Raw genomic sequence first — 25,886 nt, forward strand, 5'->3', positions numbered from 1 at the left:
GGTGTGCCTGGTTTGCCGTCGTGCATCCAACTGCCTACAGATCATTAGCTTTGATGGTGACTGAAACTGGAGTTAATCAAGCGCTCCTCTGGGACTACCTCTCACTGCTCCTTACGCTGTCATTTTATTATTAACTTATGTCAACAGCCCTTCAAGTAATTTATAAGCCGTATTGCACTGCTTTTTGCACCTGATACCATTAAAAGTAACACTTCCAAAAACCTTTCATGGTCAGACTCTTGCATACTCTCTTTTTTCTCATACTTACAAGGTTTTGGAAAGGTAATCGCATTTAGATTTAGGTCCCTGAAGGTGATTTTCTGTAACTGTTTATAGTCGGACAGGCCAGCCAAAAATCCACAGTTGTGATCAGTGGGAATTTTGGCACGTAGCTCTTTGAGAGGCGTGTGATTTGTTGTCGTTGTTGTTCATTCTGGAGCTTAATATGTAAATGCAGATTTTGAAACTAGTATTACCCAACTCTTTTTCAAACTTACGGAAAGAAAAATAAAAATGTGAGAATTTGAAGTATATCTGTGTAGTCCCCTGTTACAGTGGGGACAAAACCCAGGCTCACATCTCGTCATTGTCACTTGAGTTAAGAAACCACTGTAATAGCCCACATCTTTCCATAAACTCCAGAGTTTCTCATAAACTATTTTTTGAAATATTTTTAATACAAAATTGGCTAAATACTGTCCAATAATAACGCAATATGATCAGTACTTTTATTTACAGAGCTATTCCTCCCTGCAAAGACATGTACAGTGGCCTTCGTAAGTGGTTTACTTTAGGCACAGGGTTGAATGAGGCACATTAGCAGTTAAAATAGTGCTGCTCCCCAGAGAGCTATGTCTTTGCTCATTTTTCCACTAAGCTATTTTAGAAAAGTATAAAAGCATAAGATTCGACTTGAAGAAAGGAGTGCATGTCTTTATATAAAAAGGAACCATAGGTTATAACTAAGGGAACAGAAAATTCACCTCCATAGGTTGTAGGCATAATTACTAGACCTTAGATCTGACTGATTGCTTAGGTTTGCTTAGTCATTGATTAATGCCAGAGAAACACCTTTCTCTAATTTCTATATTATGCTTCCCACAGCTAGACCTAGAATAATTTAGTGATACTTACCGATGGTATTGTGACTTCTGCTGAAGTACTGGCATGCTGTCCATCCAGAGCCCTCTAGAGAAGTTTCCACTGAAAGCTGGGTGACAGCTGAGCCAGGGAAACTTGGGGAGAATATGAAAAACCACTACCTATTTCTGCATAGTTCTTAAAAGTACAATTGTAATTTCAAAATGCTTTATTTCAGTGTTTTATAACCTGGCAATTTTTATTGTTTTCTTAATACATCATAATTTTTTTTTCCCTGTTAGAAAATAAAGAGTCCTCTTTGTTCTTTTTCTCTGGGTTTCAAAGGAAGGTGCCACTGAACCTGTGCCAAACACAACTTACTTTGGCTTAGACTGACTGGTTGGCTCTAACCAGTAGCCCATCACTACCTTGACACTTTGAATCTGTGTCAAGCTGTAGCTGGAGGACTGTTGGACTTTGGCTAAGCCTACTGAAGTTTCAGTGCCAGGATTGCCTGACAACCACACCTGTATCTAAAACCTGTATTTCATTCCGAAGCTGTACTGTGTGTGCTAGCTCGAATAAATAATGCCTTGGTACAGATGGGTTTTGAAGTCTAATCTCAATTTCCACACCTTGAAATGTCATGCAGTGGGAAATGCTGAGTCCAGCCTGAGTCCTGAGCATCTGAATCCAGTTTGATACTGGAGAGCTTTAGTGGTAGCCATCAGCAGATGCGGATCCACTGACCTCAGTGTTAAAGTTTAAGGTTGTTAAAGAGCATGTAGAATGCTCAGTTTGCTGTGAGATTAAATCATTTGAGGGCAGAAATCAGTTTTGTTCTGAGGGCAGGGAACAACTTTCCATTTGATAACTTACTTCCAGTACCAGTTATTTTACTTAAATCAGTTCCTCTCATTCACTGATATGTTTGGTTGTTAGAAGTTACTGAATTTGACTGAAACAGCCACTTTGTGTTCCTTAAAAAGTCATGTACCTTCCAGGTACCTTATTTCCCTCACATATCAGTTTACCTTCATACTTAATATTTTATTCATTTATTTTTTTTCTGAAATCCTGTTAGTTAGCATCATCTTGGTTTTGAGGAGACAGGAAAATCAATAGCATCAGAGAACAGATTAAAAAAAATAAAGTATTGCAGTTTGTCTTATGCATGTTTATTCCTACTTATGTTAAGTTTCTGAGTTTTGTGGTCATGAGTGTGGGAGGATATGTGAGGTTTATTGCTAATTTAATATCAGTCAGTATAGGATTGGCTCTGTGCATCGTTCATGCAGGTGCTCCCATGTTTCAGATTACCATAAAGGTAGATAAGGTAAGATCCAACAGTGATTTCTTCGATATGACTCTGCCTTCACTTCATGTATTGTCCTTTCTATTAGATGTACTGCCATAAAACCATTTGGATTAATAGTGAGATTCAGATCTTATGAAATACTGGGAAAATGGCTTTGTATAATGCCGATATATTATTCCTAGGATTTGCAAAGGCATTTTCTGAAGCAGCAAGGCCTCCAAAAGCTTAGTAACTAAAGAGAGGCCCACAAAAGGATGGAGCCTAACTCCAATCAGAACAGGAACAAGCATCTCTCTGCCTGTAGTTATTTCCTTTATAGGTGTGTTTAGTGGAGGGGAGTCCTGGGTTCTGTTTCCTAACCCTGCTTTCAACTCTTGAGGCCTGTTTTTCTCTCTTCATAGGTGTGTGAACCACTAATGCTGAAAACAACAAGCTCAGCACTTTTTCTGCATTTTGTTGTGTTTGGCAGCTGTCCTGGACCTTCATTCGGTTTCTCCCAGTGCAAGAAATAGTGTTCTAGGCCATCTAAAAGAAAACCAGAGAAACTGAAAACAGTCAGGACAAGGAGTTGTCATCTTCCATTCTTTCAGTAACTGAGTCAGAAAAGCTATCCTGAAACAAATAATAAATATTAACATCCCACACCTAAATGTCATTTGATACTTCTGTGCATGTTAAACTGTAATCCAGCCCTTGGTGTATATTAAACACATGAATTTATTTCCAAGCCCCAGTCTTCAAAGACCATTGTGGCCTGCAAACTGGTGGGGTCCCAAAACTAGTGTGGCAGAGCCAGAAGGCAGAGCTGCACAGTGCTGCCCTGTTTTGCAACCCTAGCAGTAAAGTTTGGGAGTGCACAGCAAAGGTACAGTCATAGAGTAGCCTTTTATTACTAGCCAGCCTTTGTTTCTCCCCATTTTCAAATTGCTGACTGAGTCTCTCCAAAAAACAGAACTTTTGCTCTCTTGCATAAGTTAAATAAAGTTTTCCCTGACAACCTTTGTTCTATGTTTTGAAATTGCCATGAGCTCCTTTTCTCTGTCTGCTTTTTGGCTTCTTTACAGGCTTTTTTTCCATGTATTCTGCACTCATTCCTCTTTGTATGCATGCCTCTTGTGTACGTCTTCTCATCAGTCTGTCCCCATCCAGCACACTCTCCCACTGTCCGTCTTCATCAGTGTCTAAGACATACTTGCAAAATCAGGATTCTTCTAAAAGAATGTAAGTCCAGCCTGAAGGAAATCTTACTGGTATGAAGACAGTAAGAAAGGAGATAGTTGTTGCTTGTTACTTGTCAAAAATGAAAATACTGACTGGTAAATGCTTAAGGTTAGAAACCATTTTTTAGTCTGAATTCAAAATTAATTGCATTATAACTAAGCTGTGGTTTGATGCAGTGAGTGCCTTTCCTTAAAGTAGTCCCATTGCACAGCACCAAGCAGTGTTCACTGCAGGAGTCTCGTCTGGTGCTGCCTTAGGCTATGGCAAATAAATCATGTTACAAACCAGGTCATGGTCTTCTCCAGCAGGTTGCCAGCTGTGACGGAGTAGTGCATAGACAGTAGCATTGGTTTCGGAAACCTGGTCACTAGAGGCTTCTCTGAGAATGCCACTCTTTCCCCAATTCATTTGACAGTCTCCAGAGACTAAATATCACTAATAGTCCATAGAGAACTCTATGCTAGAAATGGATGTGTATGTGACAGACACTTTATCCATTGCGGAACACAGCGGTTTCCATTTGTTTTGAGAATTTATCAGTTTGAATTTCTTGAAGGCATGCTCTGTAGTCAGAGGAAGAACTTGCGACTGCAAAGATCAGGTTACTGTTTCTGCTTTGTCCTGGTTTTTAAAAAGATGAAGGAAAATGATGCTTTGTACATAAAGTTTTCAAACAAAGTTTGGGGCCAGTAGCAATATTTTTTTTCCATCTTAAACAAAAAATGATTGAAGATGCTTTCCTGTGCTCCATAAAACATTCTGCTTATTTTTGTGCAGAATAAATGGATATGAATTTAAAAATGTTAAGGAAACATATTTGTTTGGATTACATTCAAAAACATTTTTAACAATCTTTTGTTTAACCCTGAAGAATTTACACATCCTTCTGACACCACTCTCTTGCAGTAATACCACGTTGCAAATAGCAGAGTAGGTCAGGGCTATCTAGAGGTTGCAGAGGTATGGCTTTTGTCTCCATAGACAGACGAAGCTGAAAGCTACCATCACACTGAGTGACCTACTGCGTGCTGGAAGGCCTCTGGACTGAATTTGTCACCTGATGACACGAGCAACTCTTGACATTTTTACAGAAGAAATGGAATGTTATGAAGAGTCAGAAAAGCATTTTCAGAATTGGTAGTACACCTTTACAAAGCAGCTTGGTCAAAATTCATTCCTGCAGATGAAACAGGGTTTTCTGTAGATGAATCAGACAAGCCTCTTTTGAAGGGAAATAGCAACCATAAGTTTCAGTTTTACAAATTCTACAAGCTCAGGTGTCTTTCTGGTGGAGAATTCCCTTTAGTTAACTTCATAGGCATGGAAGTAAATGCAGTCCACTCAGTGGCTGGAAAAGTGTTTTATCCATACGAGTCATAAAAGAAGACGTAAAATAACTCATGAGGTGCCAACAGGAAAGATCACCATTTACAGGGGTGTTGCAAAACCTAGAGAAGGAGGAAGAAGTTTCTTTGGAGTCAACTTAGCTTTCAACTGGTTGTAGCAAAGAGGAGCCGCTGGGTTCAAAGCCACTACTTACTGAGGATAGAGGAGGAAAGTGGTGGTAGCAGTACTGGTGTGGACAGGGCAGGGGCAAGATGGAAATGAGCATTTGGTAAGAGCTTGGCATTAGAAAGAGGAAGAAAAGCACACGCTTCAGATGTGGTGCGGTTTTTTATAATGGAGAGAGAGTGTGAAAAATAACCCTCAATTACGAGTTTGAGTACTGGAGATGAAAATGATGACATGCAAAGGACATGCAAACATTCAGCTAGTGTTTGAAGACATTTGAAGACCTACGTACTCTGTAAAAAAATGATTCACATTTTTTAAACCTTTTTGAATTTCTTACAAACTTGTGGAGAAAGGGCTTGGGGTAAAAAATCCTCTTCTTAGGTCTCCAAGTTTTACCTGCAGGAGTATATGGGTTTAGTTTGGAATAGTACATCGAGAGATCAGAATGAAATTTGAGTTTAAAACTGGTTTCCATGATTTTTCTAACTGAGCTTCTGCCTAGAGGTAGTGACACACGGTTTTTGGTCTTAGTACACTCTAGGCTGCAGACTGCTGTTTGTTTTTTTTCTGCAGACAACCAGGGTGGTCTGCCACCTGCTAAGGTGTTTCAGATCTCACAAGTTCTTTAGGCAATTTGTTCTCCCTCTGTGATTCAAACTCTTCCAATAAATAGTCCCTTTGTAATTGGCTCCTCTAAGCTCAGTTCCTGGGATTGTCAAAAGTGGAGCTGCTTGCAGCCAGTCGCTTTCTTCTTTTGGCTGCAAAGACCTTGAAATTTATTTTTTCCTATGGTATTGAATTTCAGTATTTTATCTTTCAGTGTTTTTGATTTTCAATGTTTTATTTTTCCCCTCGAAGGAAGTTATGAATGCGAACTACAGAAAAATTTGCTTTCTGGATTTTGGCCAGAAAGAATGCTTTTCCAACTGAATTGAGACGTACGTGTAGGTACCTTGCTAAATTGGGGCCAAGATTTGTAGCCTCTTTTGTGGAATTCAGTGAATAGTAAGTGGATGCATGCATATTTTGTTTCTAATTCTGAGAATAATATTTTCAAGCAAATTTTTAGTAATTAACAAGAAAGATTGCACTTGAAGAAGTATCCCTTTCGTGTAAAAAGAATCAAAACACACTACTCATTCCCTTCACTACAAGAAGGACATCGAGGTGCTCGAGAGAGTCCAGAGGAGGGCAACAAAGCTGGTGAGGGGTCTGGAGAACAAGTCCTACGAGGAGTGGCTGAGGAATCTGGGATTGTTCAGCCTGGAGAAGAAGAGGCTCAGGGGCGACCTTATCGCTCTTTATAAGTACCTTAAAGGAGGCTGTAGTAAGATGGGAGTTTTTTATTCTCCCACATGCCTGGTGACAGGACGAGGGGGAACGGGCTAAAGTTGCACCAGGGGTGTTTTAGGTTGGATATTAGGAAGAACTTCTTTATCAAAAAGGTTGTGAGGCATTGGAATGGGCTGCCCAGGGAAGTGATTGAGTCACCATCCCTGGAGGTCGAAACGTAAAAAGACGTTTAGATGTAGAGCTCAGTGATATGGTTTAGTGGAGGACTGGTTACTGTTAGGTCAGAGGTTGGACTCGCTGATCTTGAGGTCTCTTCCAACCTAGACAATTCTGTGATTCATATGAGGTGGCCTGCTTACGTTTGAAAGAAATAAAATACAAGGCTTCAAAATGAATTCAAAAGGAATTTCCATGAACCAGTGTTCATGAGTGATCCTATTTCTTCATAATAGTGCAATAGTGAAGAAAGGTTTATTTTATATTTGTAAGTCTATGTTTTTGTTCGAATGTGTACAAATACATACCAAAATTCTCTTGAAAATGTTCAGTCGACTGAAAACTGCCCCAATGATTTTTAGAAAGTGTGGATGATTATAATGGAAATATATACTTTGTTGTGAAAACACATTGTCTAGTAAACTGTTGGAAACAGGCTATCAAAATTTATATTGATAGCAAGTCATTCTATATAAATTGCCCTTTCTACTGATGATAGTTCAGTAGTTGTGGAGAAGCAGCAAAGATGACTTGCTTCCCTGCAGAGCTGTGTAATTACAAGGTCTCTGAATATCCGTGTTAACAGGTTGAGATGTACTGTGTGTGTTACGGGGCTCTACCTCGTGATTCCATTGTACTGTCTACAATTTATAGTAAATCAATGGGACAGAAGGAGAATTCATTTATCTCTGTGAAAATAAAAGTATTACTCTAGCTTAGAATTTCATATTCAAATGTATTCAGTGACTGGCTCCAGTAAGTTTTGAATATTAATAGATGGTGACCGATATCTTTAACTCAGGGAAGCAACAGATTGTGTGAAAACATATGCTCTCAGTATAGCCAAACTGATGATGAAAACACTAAATGAATTCTCATCCTAAATTTTTTTTGTGGGGGTACCAACAGTAGTCAAGTTGTATCTGAACTAGTTTAATGTTATTAATGGTATCTTACATTTCCTCAGTAAGTAGACTTTTGCATTTTGTGGTTTTCACTTCTTCAGTGTGGATCTCTATTACTTATTTTCACTGAGAATTTTGAATTTAAAATTTGCATCCATAGACATACTTGTTTTGACTCAAACCTTCAAAGATTCGTATCTCCACATATGATTTGCATAGAGTTAGGTCTTCTAGTTCTTCTCTGATGGGAGTGAGGAACATTTTTATACTCTGTGAATGTCTGTAGAAGCAAAACAGTACCGTAAAAAGATTGATAGGCCTGAATTCAAACTGCATCAGAACCTAAAGCATCACAATTTGAAGCTTTTGCACTCCCTGCTTTCAGGCTGATGTAGGATTCAACCCAGTGCATGTAACTCAGTCATGTAACATTGAGAAGTCTTCCCGGGTCCCAGTTTGGATGTAGCCTTATTGACCTTCATTTAGAAAGCATTCTTGGGAAACACCTTGTGACTATGTTATAGCAGAATTTTAGAGATTTTTCAGACTTCTATTTGTTATGAGAGCAATAAGGTAATTCAGGCACTGCAGTACAGCTTGAGCCTGTTTGCTTTTCCTTGTGTTAGTATTCTTGTCCTGTTGGGGCAAGTGGTCAGCCAGAAAGGCAGAGACCACATAACCTGTGAGAGCAGCTAAATATAGAGAAACTGGTACATGTAATGTAGGATAAGTCATTAAGTTTAAAACTTCAGCTGTGCTTCTCAGATCTGCCTGAAGTACTAGTTTTAGTTAAGGCTTATCGTCCTGCCAGCTACACAGAAGAATGAGGATTCCTCTGAGTTGTAATTCTTTCTACTGCTCCTTCACTCCTGGGGATGTGGTGATGCTGGAAATAGAACTTCATGCTTCAGATCTGGGGCTCCCCAGGGATTTACACTGATATTGCTTCTCACAAAGCAACATTGTAGGTGTAAATTTAAGTTATCAGACGTTTCTTCCACTTTGGATATGCATTGATGAAAGCAAGGCAACAACCTCCAGATTTTCAGCATCTAGTTTAGTGACGTCTCTTCTGAGAAGGCTCCTTGCTCTCGTGTTTAAGAAACTACATGGAGAAATATCAACAAAGAAGAGTTAATAATAGTAACTACTAAAATAGGCTTTGAATAAAAAGATCTTTATGTTCATATTTCAGGTCCTTAGCTGACCCTTCTGTTCCTCCAGATCAGGAAAAATCTTCCAAGAACACATTTATTCCAAAATTGTTGCCCTCGTTTCAGCATACTTCCTTGAATACACCTCCTCCGACAGAGAGGAAGGTAATTCCGTAGTAACTCTATATAAAGTTCATAAGAATTGAGGAGTACAATGAAACATACTTCAAATGTCCTTGCAAACCCACATATTACATAGTTTCACATCTCAGTTTCAGAGTAGAAAGAACTGTTAACATGTTACACAAAGATATAGCAGCCAACTTTGTTTTCTTCTTCAAGATTCTTCCAATAATACTACAGATAACATGTTTTTTCCACTTTTTATAATTATGAGTTCTTTGAAGAGTTAACTTTTGTGTGGCGCTTCAAGTAGTCTTGTGTGTGGACTAAATCTAGTTTGTGGAACTGCAGCCAGAAGAAATTTAGAGGCAGCAACATGAAGAACATCACCTCAGTTTTTCTGAAATCAATATTTTTAATATTATAGATAAATATTTTTCAGATAGTAAATATGATATATTTTTCAGATAGTAAATATTTTACTGATAATTAAATATTTTTTCTATCCTCAACCTGAAATTTCGATTGTCCAAATGAGAAGAGATGAGAACATCCAGATGAGATGAATGTCATGGGTAGACATCAGCCAGACAAGAAGAGAAATGGAAGGAAAATGTAAGACGTCCTAATTTTTTGAGGAGGAACTGGAGAAAAACAAAATCTTGCACTTCAGTCTGAGATATTAATTTTGCTGTGAAATACAAAAGTGTTGAATATCAACATTGTTTTCAACAATTTTCTTGCTAACTTAAAATAGTATCTGAATTATGTTAACTTGTGGGGTGCTTTTGTGCAGTGATTAGATAACGTGAGCTTTAAAGGAGGTGTGTTTGTATGTCATAGTTATGTGGAGAAAAATAGTCTCCCAAACCGAATATCAACAACTCCATCAGGTCTGTGCACGTAATTAACAGGAAATGCCTTTCCCAATAAAATTTCTTTCAGCTCTTACATAAGCAGTTTAGCTGAAAGAACTGGAATGATTTTTCACATGAAAACTCTTGCGGTTAAGAAGCACCTTTCTTTAGCAGTTCTTTACAGATGACTTTGTGTGTATATGTAGTGAACATAGTAATGCATTTTTGTGAGCTGGGTCATGTAGCCCTGAGATAGAGTCAGGCAGGTGTGTAGAACCAGGGGAATGAGAAGGGGAAAAAAAATCGATTGAAGTGGCTGAATCTGTTAAAGAATCGATTTCCCTCATTAACTGCAGAGCCATACTAAATTTGCCTTTTAAGGTGTATCATTAAGGCATGAAGCTGTCCCATGGAATGGCCAACAGATTACCCTGGCCTAAATTCAGTGGAAGAACACCCAAACATAGGATTTAGTCCAACAAATTTATGTACATAGCATGCACCTGAATTTTAGGCACTCAAACAGTTCTCCTAAGTGTCCTTATGTTATTAATTATCAGTGTAGAGGACAAATATTGCAAAATCGCAAAAAGTTGGCACCTAAGATCTCCCTTGTAAGGGTTCCCATTTTAATTGTTTAGGAAGCAAGCACAGATGGAGGTAGGCATCATGAGGTATCTCTAATTTGAATGGCTCCCCTTCAGGCAGGGGATCGTTTCTCCTTCCATGTTTGCACAGCACCGAGCTCAGTTGAATCTTTTTGCTGTTACTTGGAGCACTACTGTAGAGTAAATATTCGATCTTAATATCTGTGATAAGCAGTTAGCAGTCTTCTCTCCCAGTATATCTGCTAATTGGAACAATTATACAAGTTTGTTAGCATTTTTGGCAGGAAACATAGGAGTGTTGGAAGTTATGCCACTTATTAAAAATAGGATACTAGACGTTTCTCCAAAATAGTCTTGAGAATTTTAAAACCAAGTTCTGGAAGATGGCTTCTTCTTTCTCCAGTTTCGTTGCATGGTCTGCCTTTATGTTTCATGTTGTTATCGAAACAACAAGTTTCTTGGCTGAAAGATTAGTTATTCCGGTTAGCAAATGTTTCATTATAGTTAACAATAGTGAGGTTTATTTCAACAAGAGGTATAATGGAGATAACACTGCCAAGAGAAGTTCAGTGATTACTTCCACATTATAAACCTGAAACACTGAAGTTTCATGGGTACATTTTTTTTAATAACAAATTTGACTTGTAACAGAAAAATGAACAGAAAAATCAGTTTTCAGAAAGTGTGAATTTACTAAAAGGCACCTTTATGCCTCGTTATCGCTCTGCAAGCATATTTGCTTCTAGCAGCTCTAAGATGCATTTGAACTTGATAATCCAAAAAAATGGGTATTTGAAGTCCATGAAAACAAGGAAACTTTTTGGTGCTCTTAAAACAATGCGAGTATTAAGGGATCTATAACGAAACAACAGTCGTGGAGAATCTTTTTTTCCTCCAACATTTCTCAAGAACACTCTCTCTTAATGTCTTGTCTGATTAATATCAGATTCAGAGCCTCTTCATGATTTATTTTCATAGAAACAGATGTTATCGTTTGTGGTGGAATGAAGACATATTCTGGGCATTATGTAACCTGCTTTGGCATTAACTTATGCTACATGTTTTTCCTTCGTTCTGCCACAACATTGTAATTGTACCCAAATGGTGCTCTACGTGTTTCCATAGATACTTAGCATGTTCAGGCTTTGTGTAATGTATGCCTCGGTCTCGTAGGTAGCCCTTGTTTTTTAAACCCCGGGCTCTGCAATACCTGTAGTTTTCAAATTGTAGTTGGTGCTGGTTATAACAGCAGGGTTTTTCTGTGTATTTCAGTGTTGTCCACCAACTCCGCTTTTGAAGACTGGGATGCTGCAGTGCTTGGCTCCTGCCAGTTGTCCTCAAGTTTTTTAGCTAGTTTGTTCCTAGCCAGGAGAGCTGTCACGGCACTTGTAGCCAACTGACTTGAATAGGTTTGAAGTCGCTGAGGACAGAGATGTACCAGATGCTTTCTTTAGTTCTCCCCCACTCTCTTTTCTGCCTCCAAAGATGGAAGGGGAGGACTTGGCTGGCATCAAGAACAGCTCCAAAGTATGCCTTGTACACAGCTCTTTGACCTGCCTTTTGTGGAGAGATCTTCCACAGAATTAATTTATTGCTGTGTTTCTTTTAAAGCCTACTGGTTCAATGGCCAGCTTCAGCTGGCAGGGAAGGCAAAGGAGCCAGATTTCTTTTGAAGTGTAGACAATAGTTACTTCAAAAGCAGGTCAGCGGATGGGCTTGGGCCAGGAAACAACATTTCATTTGGATGCTTTGAAAGACTTAAAAACTTGTAAGCTGCAGTCTCAACCTGTGTAGGGAGAAGCAGTACACTGGGTGTACACAGATGGAACACCCCAAAGAATAATCCTCTGTCTTCTCCTAAATGTCTTTGACAAGCCCTGCTGAAGTTCATAGAGGAGCTTATGTTGGGACTAAGATGGGGCAGAGCAACAGATTCCCAAACCATTCAATTGAAGCAAACCTACATCGGCCATTCCCACTCATTAACTGTAATTTTTGTCAGTGGGGAAGGGTAGGAAGCAAGAAATAATTCCCTTTCAGTTCCATCTTCTTGATTTAAGGTGTAAAATTTCTAGTGTAGAGGAGGCCTTGTACCAAAAGAATGGATTTTGGCTGCATGGCTTTCACATTTCATAACAAGTCTTGCTTGTGATATTTTCATCAGACTTTGTTTGAAATGGGATTGAGAGAGAGAAAGAGACCAGGGAAGATTCCTGCTAAATTTTATGCATGTGGAGTTTTGTTATCTACCTTTAAGTATGCTCAATTTGAATAACGCCTTATCACACGGAAACAGTTAAAACTTGTTCAGAAAAGGGAAACGGTTATTTTGTAATCTTCAAGCAGAGACAATTTACAATCTTCAGCCTTTTGTAGGTATAAACTGATATTTATTTGGCCAGAACCATAAAATTAGTGGCATGATCTTTATCAGCATGTACTAAGAACAAGAAAAGAAGAGGGAAGGGTATGGTTAACAGGAAAACAAAAAGCAATTTTGGAGTTTCTGTTTTTATTTATTTATTTGAATCTAAATTTTAGAGACAAAAAGATAGTATTTTTGGTTTGGTTTTGGTTTTGCTATTGACCAAAGCCATTCTCAGATTTGACACAAATTCTGCTTCAAAGCATAGTGTCGGCCGAGTATATGCAGTAGGTAGACTAATGCAAGTTTTTAGATAGCAGCTAGCATTATTTTCACTATCTTTACACACGTAAAAGGAAGTTGCAAACTTCCCTGTGTGTTTGAAAGTGAGTGTGCTGGAGTAATTGCACGCTGTTGCAAAGAGCATTAACCTCTGGAGGAGTTTGCCTCCTGCCAGGACCACGTTTAGCAAACAGCTGATGTCCACACCGCTGAGCCAGCTGACCTGTTAGCCATCCATCTTCAGTTTTCAGTCCATGTCTACCTGTAAAAATGTGCTTAGAAAAGTGAAAGCCCTGGCAAGTTCTGTTTTAGGTTGTGGCAGAGAGGAGAAGGAAGGTTTATGTGACTAAGAGTGTACAACCACAACTTACAGGTCTGTTCTTTGCCTGCAGACGTGTTGATCAAGATTAGGTGGTTTTAAAGAGGCCGGACATCTCTGGTTTGTGAGCCGCACACAGCACCTGACCTAGCTGTCTGAAATTGGGCAGAGCTGTCTGAAATTAATAGTTCATCATCAGCGTGTTACAGGCACTATAACATACCTGCAGGCTTGTTACACGTGGGGGCAGGTGGTGGCACTCGAGCTGTGGCTACTGGCTTCTGGCCTGGACACGCACAGCAGGCCTTCCTGTGGGGTACGAGGGGCTGGCCTCATGAATTCGGGTGCTGTCTTCCAGCCCTCTTCTGCTAGAACCCCTTGATCACTTCCACATCACATATCAGGAGATGGCATTCACAAAGCCAAAAGCTTTTGTGGAAGAGTTCCTTGCAGGCAGTGCCTGAAGTGCTGGGACTCTGGAGGACGGGCACTGACCACGCCGTAGCTAAAGACTCAGGACTAAGCCAGAGGAAATGGCAGGGTCCTGGAGAAATAGACCCAGGTGTCTGTGCTTTAAACACTAATTTATCAGCTGTCTAACTATAAATGGAAAGACAGCAAACTTTGCTGGTTTAGGACATTAAAGACCGGAGAGACAGGAGGGCCTTTCAGAAGCAGCTACCAGGTAAATGGACAGACAGGACTTTGCCAGGAAAAATCGTGCTCACTGCTGGATGAGTAACAAGTACCCACATTACTGCGTTTCGCTGATGTCCTGCTGTAAGAGTGCGTAGTGTCTGTTCTGGTTTCTCTTCTGGGCTTGGTCTCCATGACATAAGTGCCTGGAGGCACAAGGAGCGGGTCTTGGTGATCTCCATTACAGCCCCGTGCTATAAACTGCTGATGTCCTCTAAGCCTGGCTATGGCTGTGAAGAGCTCAGCTAAAGCATCTGCCTAGCTGTTATATTTGCTTTGAAGGTGAGAAGTATAGCAAACCATTTGAAAACAACACCGAACATGTAAAAATGCACATATGCCTCCGCATGGAGAGTATGTTTAGTTCAGGTTTTTTATCACAACAGGATGATGCTAAGTAAATCATTAGAGACATGGAAAGGGTCCCTTCGGAATAATGTTTGGAGGATACACTGAGGCAAAACTGCTCAAATCTCTGAACTTCAAATAAAATTTAAATCAAGCATTCCTGTGTGCCACACCTTACAAACACAAAGGGCGTAAATTTTAAAGGCAGGCTTTCTCTTAAAAGACGCGTGGCATTTCTAACTCTATATCATATAACTTCTGGAACTCACCAGTACAATATAACAGCAAGAATAAACATTTAGCAGGTAGTGTAAGGCTTGAATGATAAAGTCCTGTCTCTGCTAGAGTCAATGGGAAAATGGTAACTATATTAACAGGGTCACTTGGTGTGTTTGTACTGCTTAGAGGTATGAAAGGTGTTTTTAAGCATGCTAGAACATCTGCTCAGAAGAACAGGACAAGCACACTAAAGGAGTGCTCCAAAAGGCCTGAAGTCTGTCTCGTGCACCTAGTATCAAACCTCCAGGTCTGAAGGCTGTACTAAATAGTTGCAGTGACAATTCATGTGTTGCAGTGGGACAATTATGGTTAGGGACTGGGTTAAAGCAGCCGTGGCTGAGGAGGATTAGAAAGTCATTTTCTTTGTGGGCTGGCAGTTCATCCACTGCAGGCCCCTGTTAGCTGAGAGCTGCATCAAGTCCAGTAATGGGACAAATTATTCTAGTGCTGCTGGTGAAGGGGGCTCTACCCCACAGTCCCAGTGCGTGTGCAGGAGGTCTTATATTCATTTATTGATGCCACACAGGTGGGAGATAAAGAAATGCCAAAATAGCCGTGCTTTTCAAGCAAGTTAAATAAAAAAATGCAGTCCTTATAGCATAGTATGGGACTTCTTGCTATTTGTAGCCTGATCATGCATCTGCACTGCAACTCTGTACGTGCATCTGAACATCACCCAGTCACACAGTTAAATTGAAAAGGATCAAGGCCGTGAGTGAAGTGATTTGGAGTTGCAGGGTGCGGAGCTGACAAGCTCTTCAGATATGTGACGTGATGACTTGCACTGTGTTACAGCGTGCTGGGTTTAAAAGCAATTCGTACTCCTTAGCAGGAAAAATTAAATGTTGCCTTCACCCTGAGTGTGAAGGGAGTGGGTGATATCTGCAGCTTACCTGCCCTTGTGAGACTATCATGTTTTACACTTTGCTCTTATTAATCATTTTCAGGCTTTATCAAAATAGAAAGCAGAGCCGTTGTTTACATTCCTCTCTGTAAAGTGGATGTTAGGAAAAGGCAGTGAAATTCTGGGAGATAAAGCTTGATATGACTCATACTTCATTGTGCTATCTTTTGTGTTATCATTCAGGGTTTAGGCTAAAGAAGTGAATAAAAGCAAACTAAGTTTCTAATTCCTGTAACCCCGATGAAAGCATGACAAGGATGGCAAGGATGACTAGGTTGGGCATAGCATCACTAACAGGAACTCCAAAGCGACATCATTAGCAGGAGTTCCGTATTTCCTCCTGTTCACAAGTCAATTCACATTACTATTGCAAGTAATGTATTTTTAAATGATATATTTTAAAGACCGTAAAACAACAGCCCCCATCATAATCCCCTGGCTCCAGTGTCAGCGGGAGAGGGCCAGCACTGACAGCAGTGCCACTGCCTGCACCGTGCAAGGCGGTGTGCTCTGACAGCTTGGGAAAGTGTCAGAACAGCAGCTTCCTGTTTTCAGGAGGTATTGTACTACGTTAACATCAGGGCTGTTTTGAGATGCATTTCTTTCAAAAATGCAGCAGAAGAAAGCAATTTACACAAATGCCAAGAAAGCACATGAGCCTGGCTGTTATAGAACTAAAAACCTGAGTTTTAACTCGAATTAACCAAGCAATCAGCTGTGTTCTTTTCCTCTTGCTCTCAAGAAAAAGTTAAAAAATGAAAAAAAGCAAATTAGTATGACCTATAAAAGTAGACAGGTTTAGTGACTGTGTCTAAATGCACATCGCATGGATCAGTGTTTCAGGTGGGTAAGTTTTTGAAAGGACAAAGAAATTACAACCCAAATAAAAGTTTCAGAGAAGCTAAGCAGAAATTGGCTATGTAACAGATGGCACTATGGCTAATATGAAGATACTGCACAAATATTTAAAAGGAAGAGTCCTTTAAAAGGACAGTGTCCTTTCCCTGTAGAGCAGGTAGGACTGTGTTTTTTCCATGACGTGTCCTTGTAATTCTAGATGTAGTGACAAATATTGGAATTTTCTTTCATTAACAGACTTTAGTGTCTTTGATCCAAATATCACATTGTACTTGGGGCTTTAAAGAGCATCTGGTTTTCTTAGAGGACTTGGGAACCCTGACCTGGGGCTGAATTGGTGACAAGACACCTCCTGGCAGCCTTCACAAACTTTTGCTGGCATAACTTGAGAGTACCTGAGAACCTTCCAAAGGCACCGTATTCCTGTTACAAATCAAACTGGATTGTATGTGAGGCAATCTAGTCTACACATATATTTTTAATGTATGTTCTATAAATGTCTTCTTTTTTTTTTTTCCAGGAATGAGAAGAAATATATAAGCAGATACTGGAAAGAAGTGCAAGTTGGAGACTTTGTTCAGCTTCGCTGTAATGAAATTATACCTGCTGATATCTTGCTGCTCTCTTCAAGTGATCCTGATGGGCTGTGCCATATAGAAACTGCTAACCTGGATGGTGAAACTAACTTAAAACAAAGACAGGTGGTGAGGAGGTTCTTAGAGCTGGTAAGTCACCCTTTTTGGCTCTCACTTAAGATAAAAATTTGTTTCAGGTAAGTTAATTGTTCACCAATCTACTTCACACCAGCTAAATCTGCTTGTTGGAGGAGTGCTAATGAGTTGCTGTTATGGTTGTCATTAGAAGACCAGCACTTGCCAGCAGCTGACCTCATAATAGTATCAGAAGTTTTACCATATTTTTTTTCCCTGAATTTGAATAGGAATTATTTGGGGCAATTGTGTGCGGTTGGAAAATGTTGGGGGGTTTTGCTGGCTTCTATTGTGGCTTGATTTTCGAAAACATTTTAACCACCCAATGAGAAGATACTCAAATATAAACAAACTACTTTTCCTGCCTGCAGACCAGATCAGTTTCAGTTAAGAATTTTGCCTAAAACTCTGTGCTGCAGAATCTCTCTCCAGCTCTGAAAGCGTGTAAGATTTAAAGGGGCAGGATGCATGCCTTCTGGAGGTGTGTGTGCTGAAAATCTGTTTTATTGCTCTCTCACTGTACTTATCTCTGCCCAGCAGCACTGTTTTAAAACAAAACAAAATGCAGGAGTTCAGTTGCTGTCAGCAGAATTAGCGGAAATTACCTGAAGGAAATTACTTGATTTAACAATCTTACTGAAATAGTATTTATTTGTATGCGCTCCATTCCCACCTCTCCTGCAAAACTAACCCCAGTTTCCTGTATTTCGCTGTGAAAAAAATAATTATTTTATAGAATTCAGCTACATCTTTTTCCCTCGTAATTCTCATGCGAGAGATTTTGCAAACAATGGGAGCTTCTGCCCTTTACCACTGTCATCAAAAGTTAACTACAGAAGCCTATGGCTGTACTGATGTGTATCAGCATTAATGAAATTGTAGCCCAACCGATAGGATAAAAATCAGTGTGACTTCCAAATAGCAGTTTATGATAGACAGAGCCTTTCTGTGAATAGCTTGGAAAAATGTGAGATAAAGACTTGTTTAATTGTAAGTGAATTCCACGTAGAATTTCAACATCACATGTAAGCTACCACCATGACGAGAAGCTTAATGAGCTACAGGCCAAATGTTTCAAAAACTCTGATTGTTCCAAAGAAGCTAATTAAATTGCTTCTTAAAAGTCCTATCCTGTTCCCACTGAGAGGAAATTTCTCCCAGTGGGTAGAGCTCCAGGGAGGTACTCAGATGATGTGTCCCAGTTCTCTGCTAACGCAGACGTCCTACATGACCTCAGGCACATTATGTAGGACAAAAGCTATAGATGGCATATAGGCTACTGAATACAGGGATGCTTTCATTATCATGCGTACAGTTGGAAGATAAGGGCATGGCCCAGCTCTCTCTCAAAAGAAAACCAAGGAAGGTACCAGCTGCCCCATTCATCTGCAGCAGATGGCTGGATTTTCATGATCCAAGACCTTCTGACACACAGCAGAAGGTGTTGGTAAATACAGTGAAAGAAAATGATGTATACAAGTACAGAGCATCACAAGAGGATGCCCGGAATAATCCCTTTTACTTCATTAAGATCCACGGCCTCCCTGACAGCAGCCAGGGTTCAGCACCTGGAGTGTGATTCCTGGGGGGTACCTGTCAACCTTACAAACCCCTGCTCTGGAAGCTGTGACCCCTAAATGTGTGCCTGAGCCATGAGCTGTGAAGTCAATCTGTCACTACCTAGCAAACATAACGTGCATTAGTACATCTTCATTAATGATCTGAATGAAGGAGTCAAGTGCACCCTCGGTAAATTTGCAGATAACACAAAATTAGGGGCAGTGGCAAATTCACTGGAGTGTCATGCCACCATCCAAAGAGATCTCAGCAGCCTGGAGAAATGGGCTGACAGGAATCTCATGAAGGTCAGCAAAGGGAAGTGCAAAGTCTGACAGCCAGGAGGAACAATCCCAGCACCAGTACAGGCTGGAGGCCACCCAGCTGGAAGCCAGCTCTGTAGAGCAGGCCCTGGGAGTCCCTAGGGGTCCCGATGCCTGAGCTAAACATGCACAGCGATGCTCCCTCACAGCAAAGGTGGCCCACAGCCTCCTGGGCCACACGAGGAAGAGTTAGCACCCACAGGTGTAAAGACATGATCCTTCCCCCATACTTTGCTGTGATGGGCCAGCTCTGGGTTCTGTACAACAGATGAAGACATCCTGGACCAACTCCAGGTGATTAAGATAGAGTGGAGCATCTCTCATAAAAGGAAAGGCTCGGGAGAGCTGGGACTGTTCAGCCTGGAGAAGAGGAGTCTCAGGGGGGATCTCATCTGTAAATACCTGAACAGAGGGTATGAAGTGAGCCAGACTCATTTCAGTTGTGCTGAGAGCCAGGACCAGAGGCCCTGGGCACAAACTGGCCCCCAGGAGGCTCCCTCTGAGCACCAGGCAGCACTTCTGTGCTGTGCGGGTGAGGAGCCCTGGCACAGGCTGCCCAGAGAGGCTGTGGGGTCTCCTCCTTGGGGATCTGCTCTGGGTGGCCCTGCTTGAGCAGAGGGTTGGACCAGATGGCAACCAGAGTTCCCTTCCAACCTCAGCTACTCGGTGATTTGGTGATTCTGTAGTACAGATGTAGCAGGAAAACTGGGAAGGGACTATCCCTGCAAACTCATGTTTGTCACACTTGCTGAGGTTTAAGTTGCTGATCTAAACCAGGCAGCTGAAATCCGGATTTTGTACAGTTCGGCAAGACTTCTAACCTTTAGACTGTATGTGTGAGTGGCAGTGTCGTTTCTTCCTCAAACAGATTAAAGTTTATCAGAGATGGCATTGAGCCTCCCTGGGGAAGAAGGCTGGGAGTACCCACCAGCCACACAGCTAGGTTTACATGCCAAACAGCGGAGTCAAGGTATACGTGGCATGGCTTACTCAGCCATCTGTTACTCAATGGCACCTGAGCAGGCATTCTGAGGAAATCAGTTAACTTGTAGGTAGGTGTAGTCAGCTTTGTAGACACCTAACACTCCATTTCCAGCCCATCCTCCTGTATTTTAGTTCCCTGTATTATAACATGATTATGGAACTTTTCCATCCCAGAAGTATGTTCCCAAATACGTGGATAAGTTATTTCTTAAAATAAATTTTAGATCACAGAATGCCTACCTAGGGTAGCAGTAGAGTCCGTAGTAATTTGTCAGGGGTTAAACTAGCATCAGTGACAGAAAGCTCATTCATTTCAGTGAAAGAAGGACTGGAAAAAGTATTCAAGTATCTCAAGTATTGAAAGAGAGCTTGTAAGAAAACCACACGTGACTAACACCCCTCTCCTAAAATAGCTGAGCAAGCAGGAAATATCCAAGCCCAGGTTCCTGTGTCAATTAGCTTGCAGGCAAAGTGCGCACCTGCAAGTTCTGAGTCCTCAGTGGCTGCAGCATCACAGAGCCTCTCTGTAACCGTGCCGTGTAAGTCATCCAGAAGAATACTTGCCATCCTCATTAAAGTCATGGCTAAAACCTGTCTGAGCACACTGTTAATTCATGCACCAGTGTTACATTCCTCACCTGATACTAGTAGTGGTGGGCTCTTACTGGTTCTTGAAGGTGTTGCCCTACTTAGAGTCATGCAGTGGGACAGAGGGAGCTGGTTGGGAAATGTTGGATGAATATGAGGCCCACAGCCACGTGGCATGGAATAGCAACGTGATAGCAATGATTTGGAGCGAAGCTCAGTTCCCATCTGGGTATGTCTGAGTCACCACAACTGGAGAGGGCTTATTGTTAGATCTCATAAAGGACTTTGGAAGACCAACTTTTTCTTGTACCAAATGCTGACCATCCTTTTACCAAACCTCAGCAAAGCTCCTTCCTAAATCTTTACTACGACCTGCATCCCAAGCTACTCACGTGGATGAGAATGCTTCTTTATATTTTTTTTATTAACATTTTACACAACAGAATAACTTGGTTATGCTTGTAGATCTTCGGTTCTGTCTCATTCTACAGCCTTGTTGTTCAAGCAGGAAAACAAACAAATAGATTATGTAGTCCTGACCCTCTCTTTCCCACACTGCTGAAGTCGTCCCCCACCCTCCTTACAGAATGACGTGCCTGGTCATGTGGCTTATCATGGGACAAGAAACAAAGATTTTTTGGAAGCTTCTTCTTAAAATATCAGCTGCCCATAGCAGTCTTTGAATAATGTCTCTGTAGCAGTATCTCAAACCTTTAAAAGAAGCTGTGTTACAAAGCTTGGCATTTCTGCGTTTCTTATATGAACTAACTGATGGCTTCTGAGCACGTGCCTGTGAAGTAGGTCAGTAAAGGATAGCTATTTCTATACCCACAGCTCTACTGGGCATGGGAAAGGAGTGGGGGCAGAGGCAGGAATAGTTGTTTTAAGCCACTTTTATGGCTTCCTACTTCTATCGCTGCCCTGTGCCCACCCATGCAATTTACAGTCCCACAGGTCTACTGCAGGCTGTTTTCCAGCCAGCTCCATTATCCGTATGGGCTCGCTGAAGTGTGGTGTGCTCGGAGCAGTCCTCCTGCAGCCACAGCAGGCTCTCCAGTCCCCCCTTTGAGAAGACAGAAAGCCCAGAGCTGTCACGTTGGGCAGCAATGTCCTCTAGAGCAGCCGCTGTTCAGCCAGCATGGTCTGAAGTGTCGCTTTGTGTCTTATTTCAGCATCAAGAGCATATAAGGTCTGTAGTCACAGTGGCTGTAACAGGTCTTACTGTTTCCCTCTTCCAAACCTTTATTCAAAAAAAGCACCATCCTGATCTCTTTTTGGCCTGACCCTTGACGCAGCAATAAGCACTTACAGAAGCAGTTGTGTATCCTTGTCTCCAGTGTTTTGCAGACATTATTACGCTCTAAACATATGCTCAGAAGATCCAAGATCAGCATTTGTGGGCTTGGATCAGACCTCTCCACTTGTGTATTCCAAGAAACTGTTTTCCTTTACAGTGCAAGTGACCAGAAATACCGCTTATTTTAGTGCTGCTTTGATTTGTCTGAGTAATTTATAGTACACCGGGAACATATTGCTTGTTAGCTTTGTGTTTGTTAACGAATGTGATCTGTCTGACACAAAACTGTGCTTTCTGTACACGATTCTGCATCCTATCAATAGGCAAGCTGTGAAAAGCCGTCGATATATTCATTCCTCAGTGGCTTCTGTGTCTGACAATTCCAGTTAGAGGGTGTACGTCGTTGGACACTCAAGACAGTCAGTCTTGCAAGTAACGAAATTATGCAGTGAGTAGGTTAGAAATAGGAGATTTTTCATTTTTTTCCTCCAAGATTTTAAATACTTCGGTCTTGTTATCCAGATACTATAGTGACAGGGTGCGTTGGGAATGTTTAAAATAGTCAGAAATGGATTTCTGCACGCTCTGCCTTTCAAGTCAAAAGGATAGGAGACTGTCATCACACCCAAGCACAGATCAGCTCTGTGTGTGCAGTGTGACACTGGAGAAAGTACTTCACTGAATCCCCCTGTGGCTGATCTAATGGTGTTAGCCATGGCCAGCAAGCATCTCTTGGAAAAAAACAAGTGTTTCTTGGTATTGCACCAGTTTCCATCTAATTTCTAACCCACCCTCACTGCTGTCTAGTCACAGCAGCCATTTCTGGCGCGCTGGATCTAATAGGAGACACATTATGAAAGAAGAATCAATGTGTTTTCTGTATGACTCTCCGGGTTGCTTTGCCACCACACCCTGCATAATTGCGTGTGGAATGTTTTACATGCATGTGAAACATTTTGTCAGCCGCTCTTCACGGAGTGGATAAGCAGATACAGCTTTGGCTGCAAAAGCTCAAAACTCCCTTTCAGGTCTCATAAACTTGATTTAGGATATTTTGATAGTATGAATCTAGACTCATGAAAAACATTTACATTTTCTCACTGCCTTGTAGTACGAAACAAACAAAATACTCCACTGTTTTCACTCAGTATGCCTTTCAACAAAGTCCACAAAGACTCACTGTGGATCCTGGAGCAGCTTATGGTTTATTAACCACTGGCCATGTCCTGGATGTTTATGTGGAAAGCTTCAGGTCAGCTGAAAGCTAGGATAAATCTAGCAGCTGCCATCCCATTTGAGAAGGCACATGTATCCTTCTGAGAGCTGCTAGGAGTAGGTGATAGATTTGTTTTCTCTCTCTTTCTCGTAAGAGTAGACCTTTGTTCAAAACAGACTTGTACTAGCATGATTAAACAGGTTTAGATAGGCCTTGCAAATGACTTTGTGGCTGCTTATTTATTTTGTCTAAAAAGCACATTTGATTATGGTGTCTGCCTGTTTGGAGGGTTAATTTGCATGCAGACTAGCACCAAAATAACTCATCAGGCTGATTTACTTGCAAGTCAGTATGTGAACCCTTCTGGAATATGTATAAACTCAGAGCCTATGCTTGCTGCAAGCATATTTGCTCTTTTATCCCGGCCTGGAAGCTGGGCTGCATTTACAGCTCTAGCTTTCATCCAGCCCTACCTGCTGCTGCACAGTGGAGGAAGCATCCTGGATACTGCTGGACGTAGAGAAGCAGTACCACAGCTCCCTGTTCCAAGCATTAGGTCATTTATATGCCTCTTTCTTTCCCTGTAAGCCCAAGGCAGAAACTGGTCCAGAAGAGAAGATGAGACTGCTTTCTAGAAGGGCTGCACTCTAAGCCTGGCTTTGTAGACGTTTGTAGGCTGCACTATTAATGAGATACTTTGAGAAGGGCAACCCATGCTTCTTGCACAAAAACAGCTTGCAGGGCAGCCCGGTGTCTCAGTGTGGATGTTCCTTTTGCATTCAAGCTCTCTTTCTTTCAGACTTTACCCTAGAAAATAAAATAAAAAAAAAAAATGAAAGAGGGGAAGGGAAGGGAAGGGAAGGGAAGGGAAGGGAAGGGAAGGGAAGGGAAGGGAAGGGAAGGGAAGGGAAGGGAAGGGAAGGGAAGGGAAGGGAAGGGAAGGGAAGGGAAGGGAAGGGAAGGGAAGGGAAGGGAAGGGAAGGGAAGGGAAGGGAAGGGAAGGGAAGGGAAGGGAAGGGAAGGGAAGGGAAGAGAAGGGAAGGGAAGGGAAGGGAAGGGAAGGGAAGGGAGCAATTTCTTAGTTTTGATTTAGACTAAAAGAAGTTAAGATTTCTCGTGTAGCCATCTGTGTTAGTTAAGCTAAGCCAGTCTGCAAGAACAGGTGAAGTTAAAACAGCAGCCTTCCCAGACAAACTAGTTTTCAACTTGCTGATACAAGCTCATTGCCTCAAAGATTCTGATTGAATCTTCTAAATCAACACAAGAATGGGCATAGTTATATCCTCCTTGTCACAACTTGTCCCAGTAATAAACTCGCACTGTCATCACAGGATCATAGAATCACAGAATGGTTTGGGTTGGAAGGGACCTTAAAGATCATCTAATTTCAACACCCTGCCATGAGCAGAGACACCTCCCACTAGACCAGGTTGCCCAAAGCCCCATCCAGCCTGGCCTTGAACATTTCCAGGGATGGGGCAGCCACAGCTTCTCTGGGCAGCCTGTGCCAGCACCTTACCACCCTGTGAATAAAGAATTTCTTCCCGATGTCTGATCTAAACCTTCATTTTTTAAGTTTAAAGCCACTACCTCTTGTCCTATCACTATACTCTCTGTCAAAGAATCCCTCCCCAGCTTCCCTATAGGCTCACTTTAGGTACTGGAAGGCCTCTAAAAGGTCTCCCTGGGGCCTTCTCTTCTCCAAGCTGAACTACCCCAGCTCCCTCAGCCTGTCTTCATGGGAGAGGTGCTCAAGCCCTTTGACCATCCTTGTGGCCCTCCTCTGGATTCACTCTTAACAGCTCCATGTCCATGTTTTGCTGGGGCTCCAGAGCTGAATGCAGTGCTCTAAGTGGGGTGTCACAAGAAAAAAGTAGAGAAGGTCAATCCCCTCCTTCACCCTGCTGACCACGCTTCTTTTGATGCAGCCCAGGATACGGTTGGCTTTCTAAGCTGCAAGCACAAATTGCTGGCTCTTATTCAGCCTTTTCTCCACCAGAACTTGCAAGTCCTTCTCTGTAGTCTCCATCCAGTTGTCGTCCAGTCTGTATTTGTGCTTGGTATTGCCCCGGCCCAGGTGCAGGACCTTGCACTTGGCCTTGTTGAACCTCGTGACATTCGCACAGGCCCACCTCTCACGCCTGTCCAGGTCCCTCTGGATGGCAGCCCTTCCCTCCAGTTTGTGGACTACACCACACAGCTTGGTGTCATCGGCAAACGTGTTGAGGGTGCACTCAGTCCTACTGTGCATTGTCACTGATAAAGACATTAAATAATACCAGTCCCAGTACAGACCCTTGAAGGACACAACTCATCGCTGGTCTCCACCAGGACATCGAGCCATTGACCACAACTCTGCGAATGTCACCATCCAGCCAATTCCTTATCTACTGAGTGGTCCCACTTAGATAAGTGGGAACAGTACTCTGTTATAATCACATAAATGAGGACTAATCAGCATACTCAGTCACATTTAGACTGCAAGTACTTTTAAAGGGTAGAATCAGGACACAAGAACAGTGAATGTATTTCTAGCATCTTTTGGGGGATTATCCCTTGTGCCTTGCTTTTTTTTGTGGTATTTTGGAAAGGTTTACAAGTTCAGGAAAAGTGACTTGAAAATTCCAGATATACACATGTTAAAACAGAAGATTAGTGCTCCGTCCCACACACATTGCCAAAATTAGATTTCCCTCAGGGAAAAAAAAGAGTTTTTAAAAAAATAACTAAGCAAACAAAATAAAATAAATGTTTTTTTTTTGTTTTTTTTTTTCCTATGCACTACCAGTATATTAAATTAAAAGCTATTTGCTTACATTTTAGCTGAGGGTTTTAGTGAAACTAACCTTGTAAGAAGACCTGTGTTTGTC

The 25,886-nt window shown here is 41.5% G+C and overlaps 1 protein-coding gene across 4 annotated transcripts in view; it reads left to right on the top strand.

Annotated features, from left to right (window-relative positions):
- The window catches only part of ATP10A (ATPase phospholipid transporting 10A (putative)), a 111,031-nt gene that overhangs the window by 25,449 nt on the left and 59,696 nt on the right, over nucleotides 1-25,886 (top strand). For 3 of the 4 annotated variants that reach the window (XM_038173183.2, XM_072030591.1, XM_038173184.2), the window contains exon 2: nucleotides 16,862-17,066. In XM_038173183.2, the coding sequence (XP_038029111.2) occupies nucleotides 16,862-17,066 (205 nt within the window). Of the gene's footprint in view, nucleotides 1-16,861; nucleotides 17,067-25,886 lie in introns of those variants that run through there. The other variant, XM_038173185.2, reaches the window with a different exon arrangement.

Source organism: Anas platyrhynchos, chromosome 1 (assembly GCF_047663525.1).
Source record: "Anas platyrhynchos isolate ZD024472 breed Pekin duck chromosome 1, IASCAAS_PekinDuck_T2T, whole genome shotgun sequence".
Taxonomy (NCBI): Eukaryota; Metazoa; Chordata; class Aves; order Anseriformes; family Anatidae; genus Anas; species Anas platyrhynchos.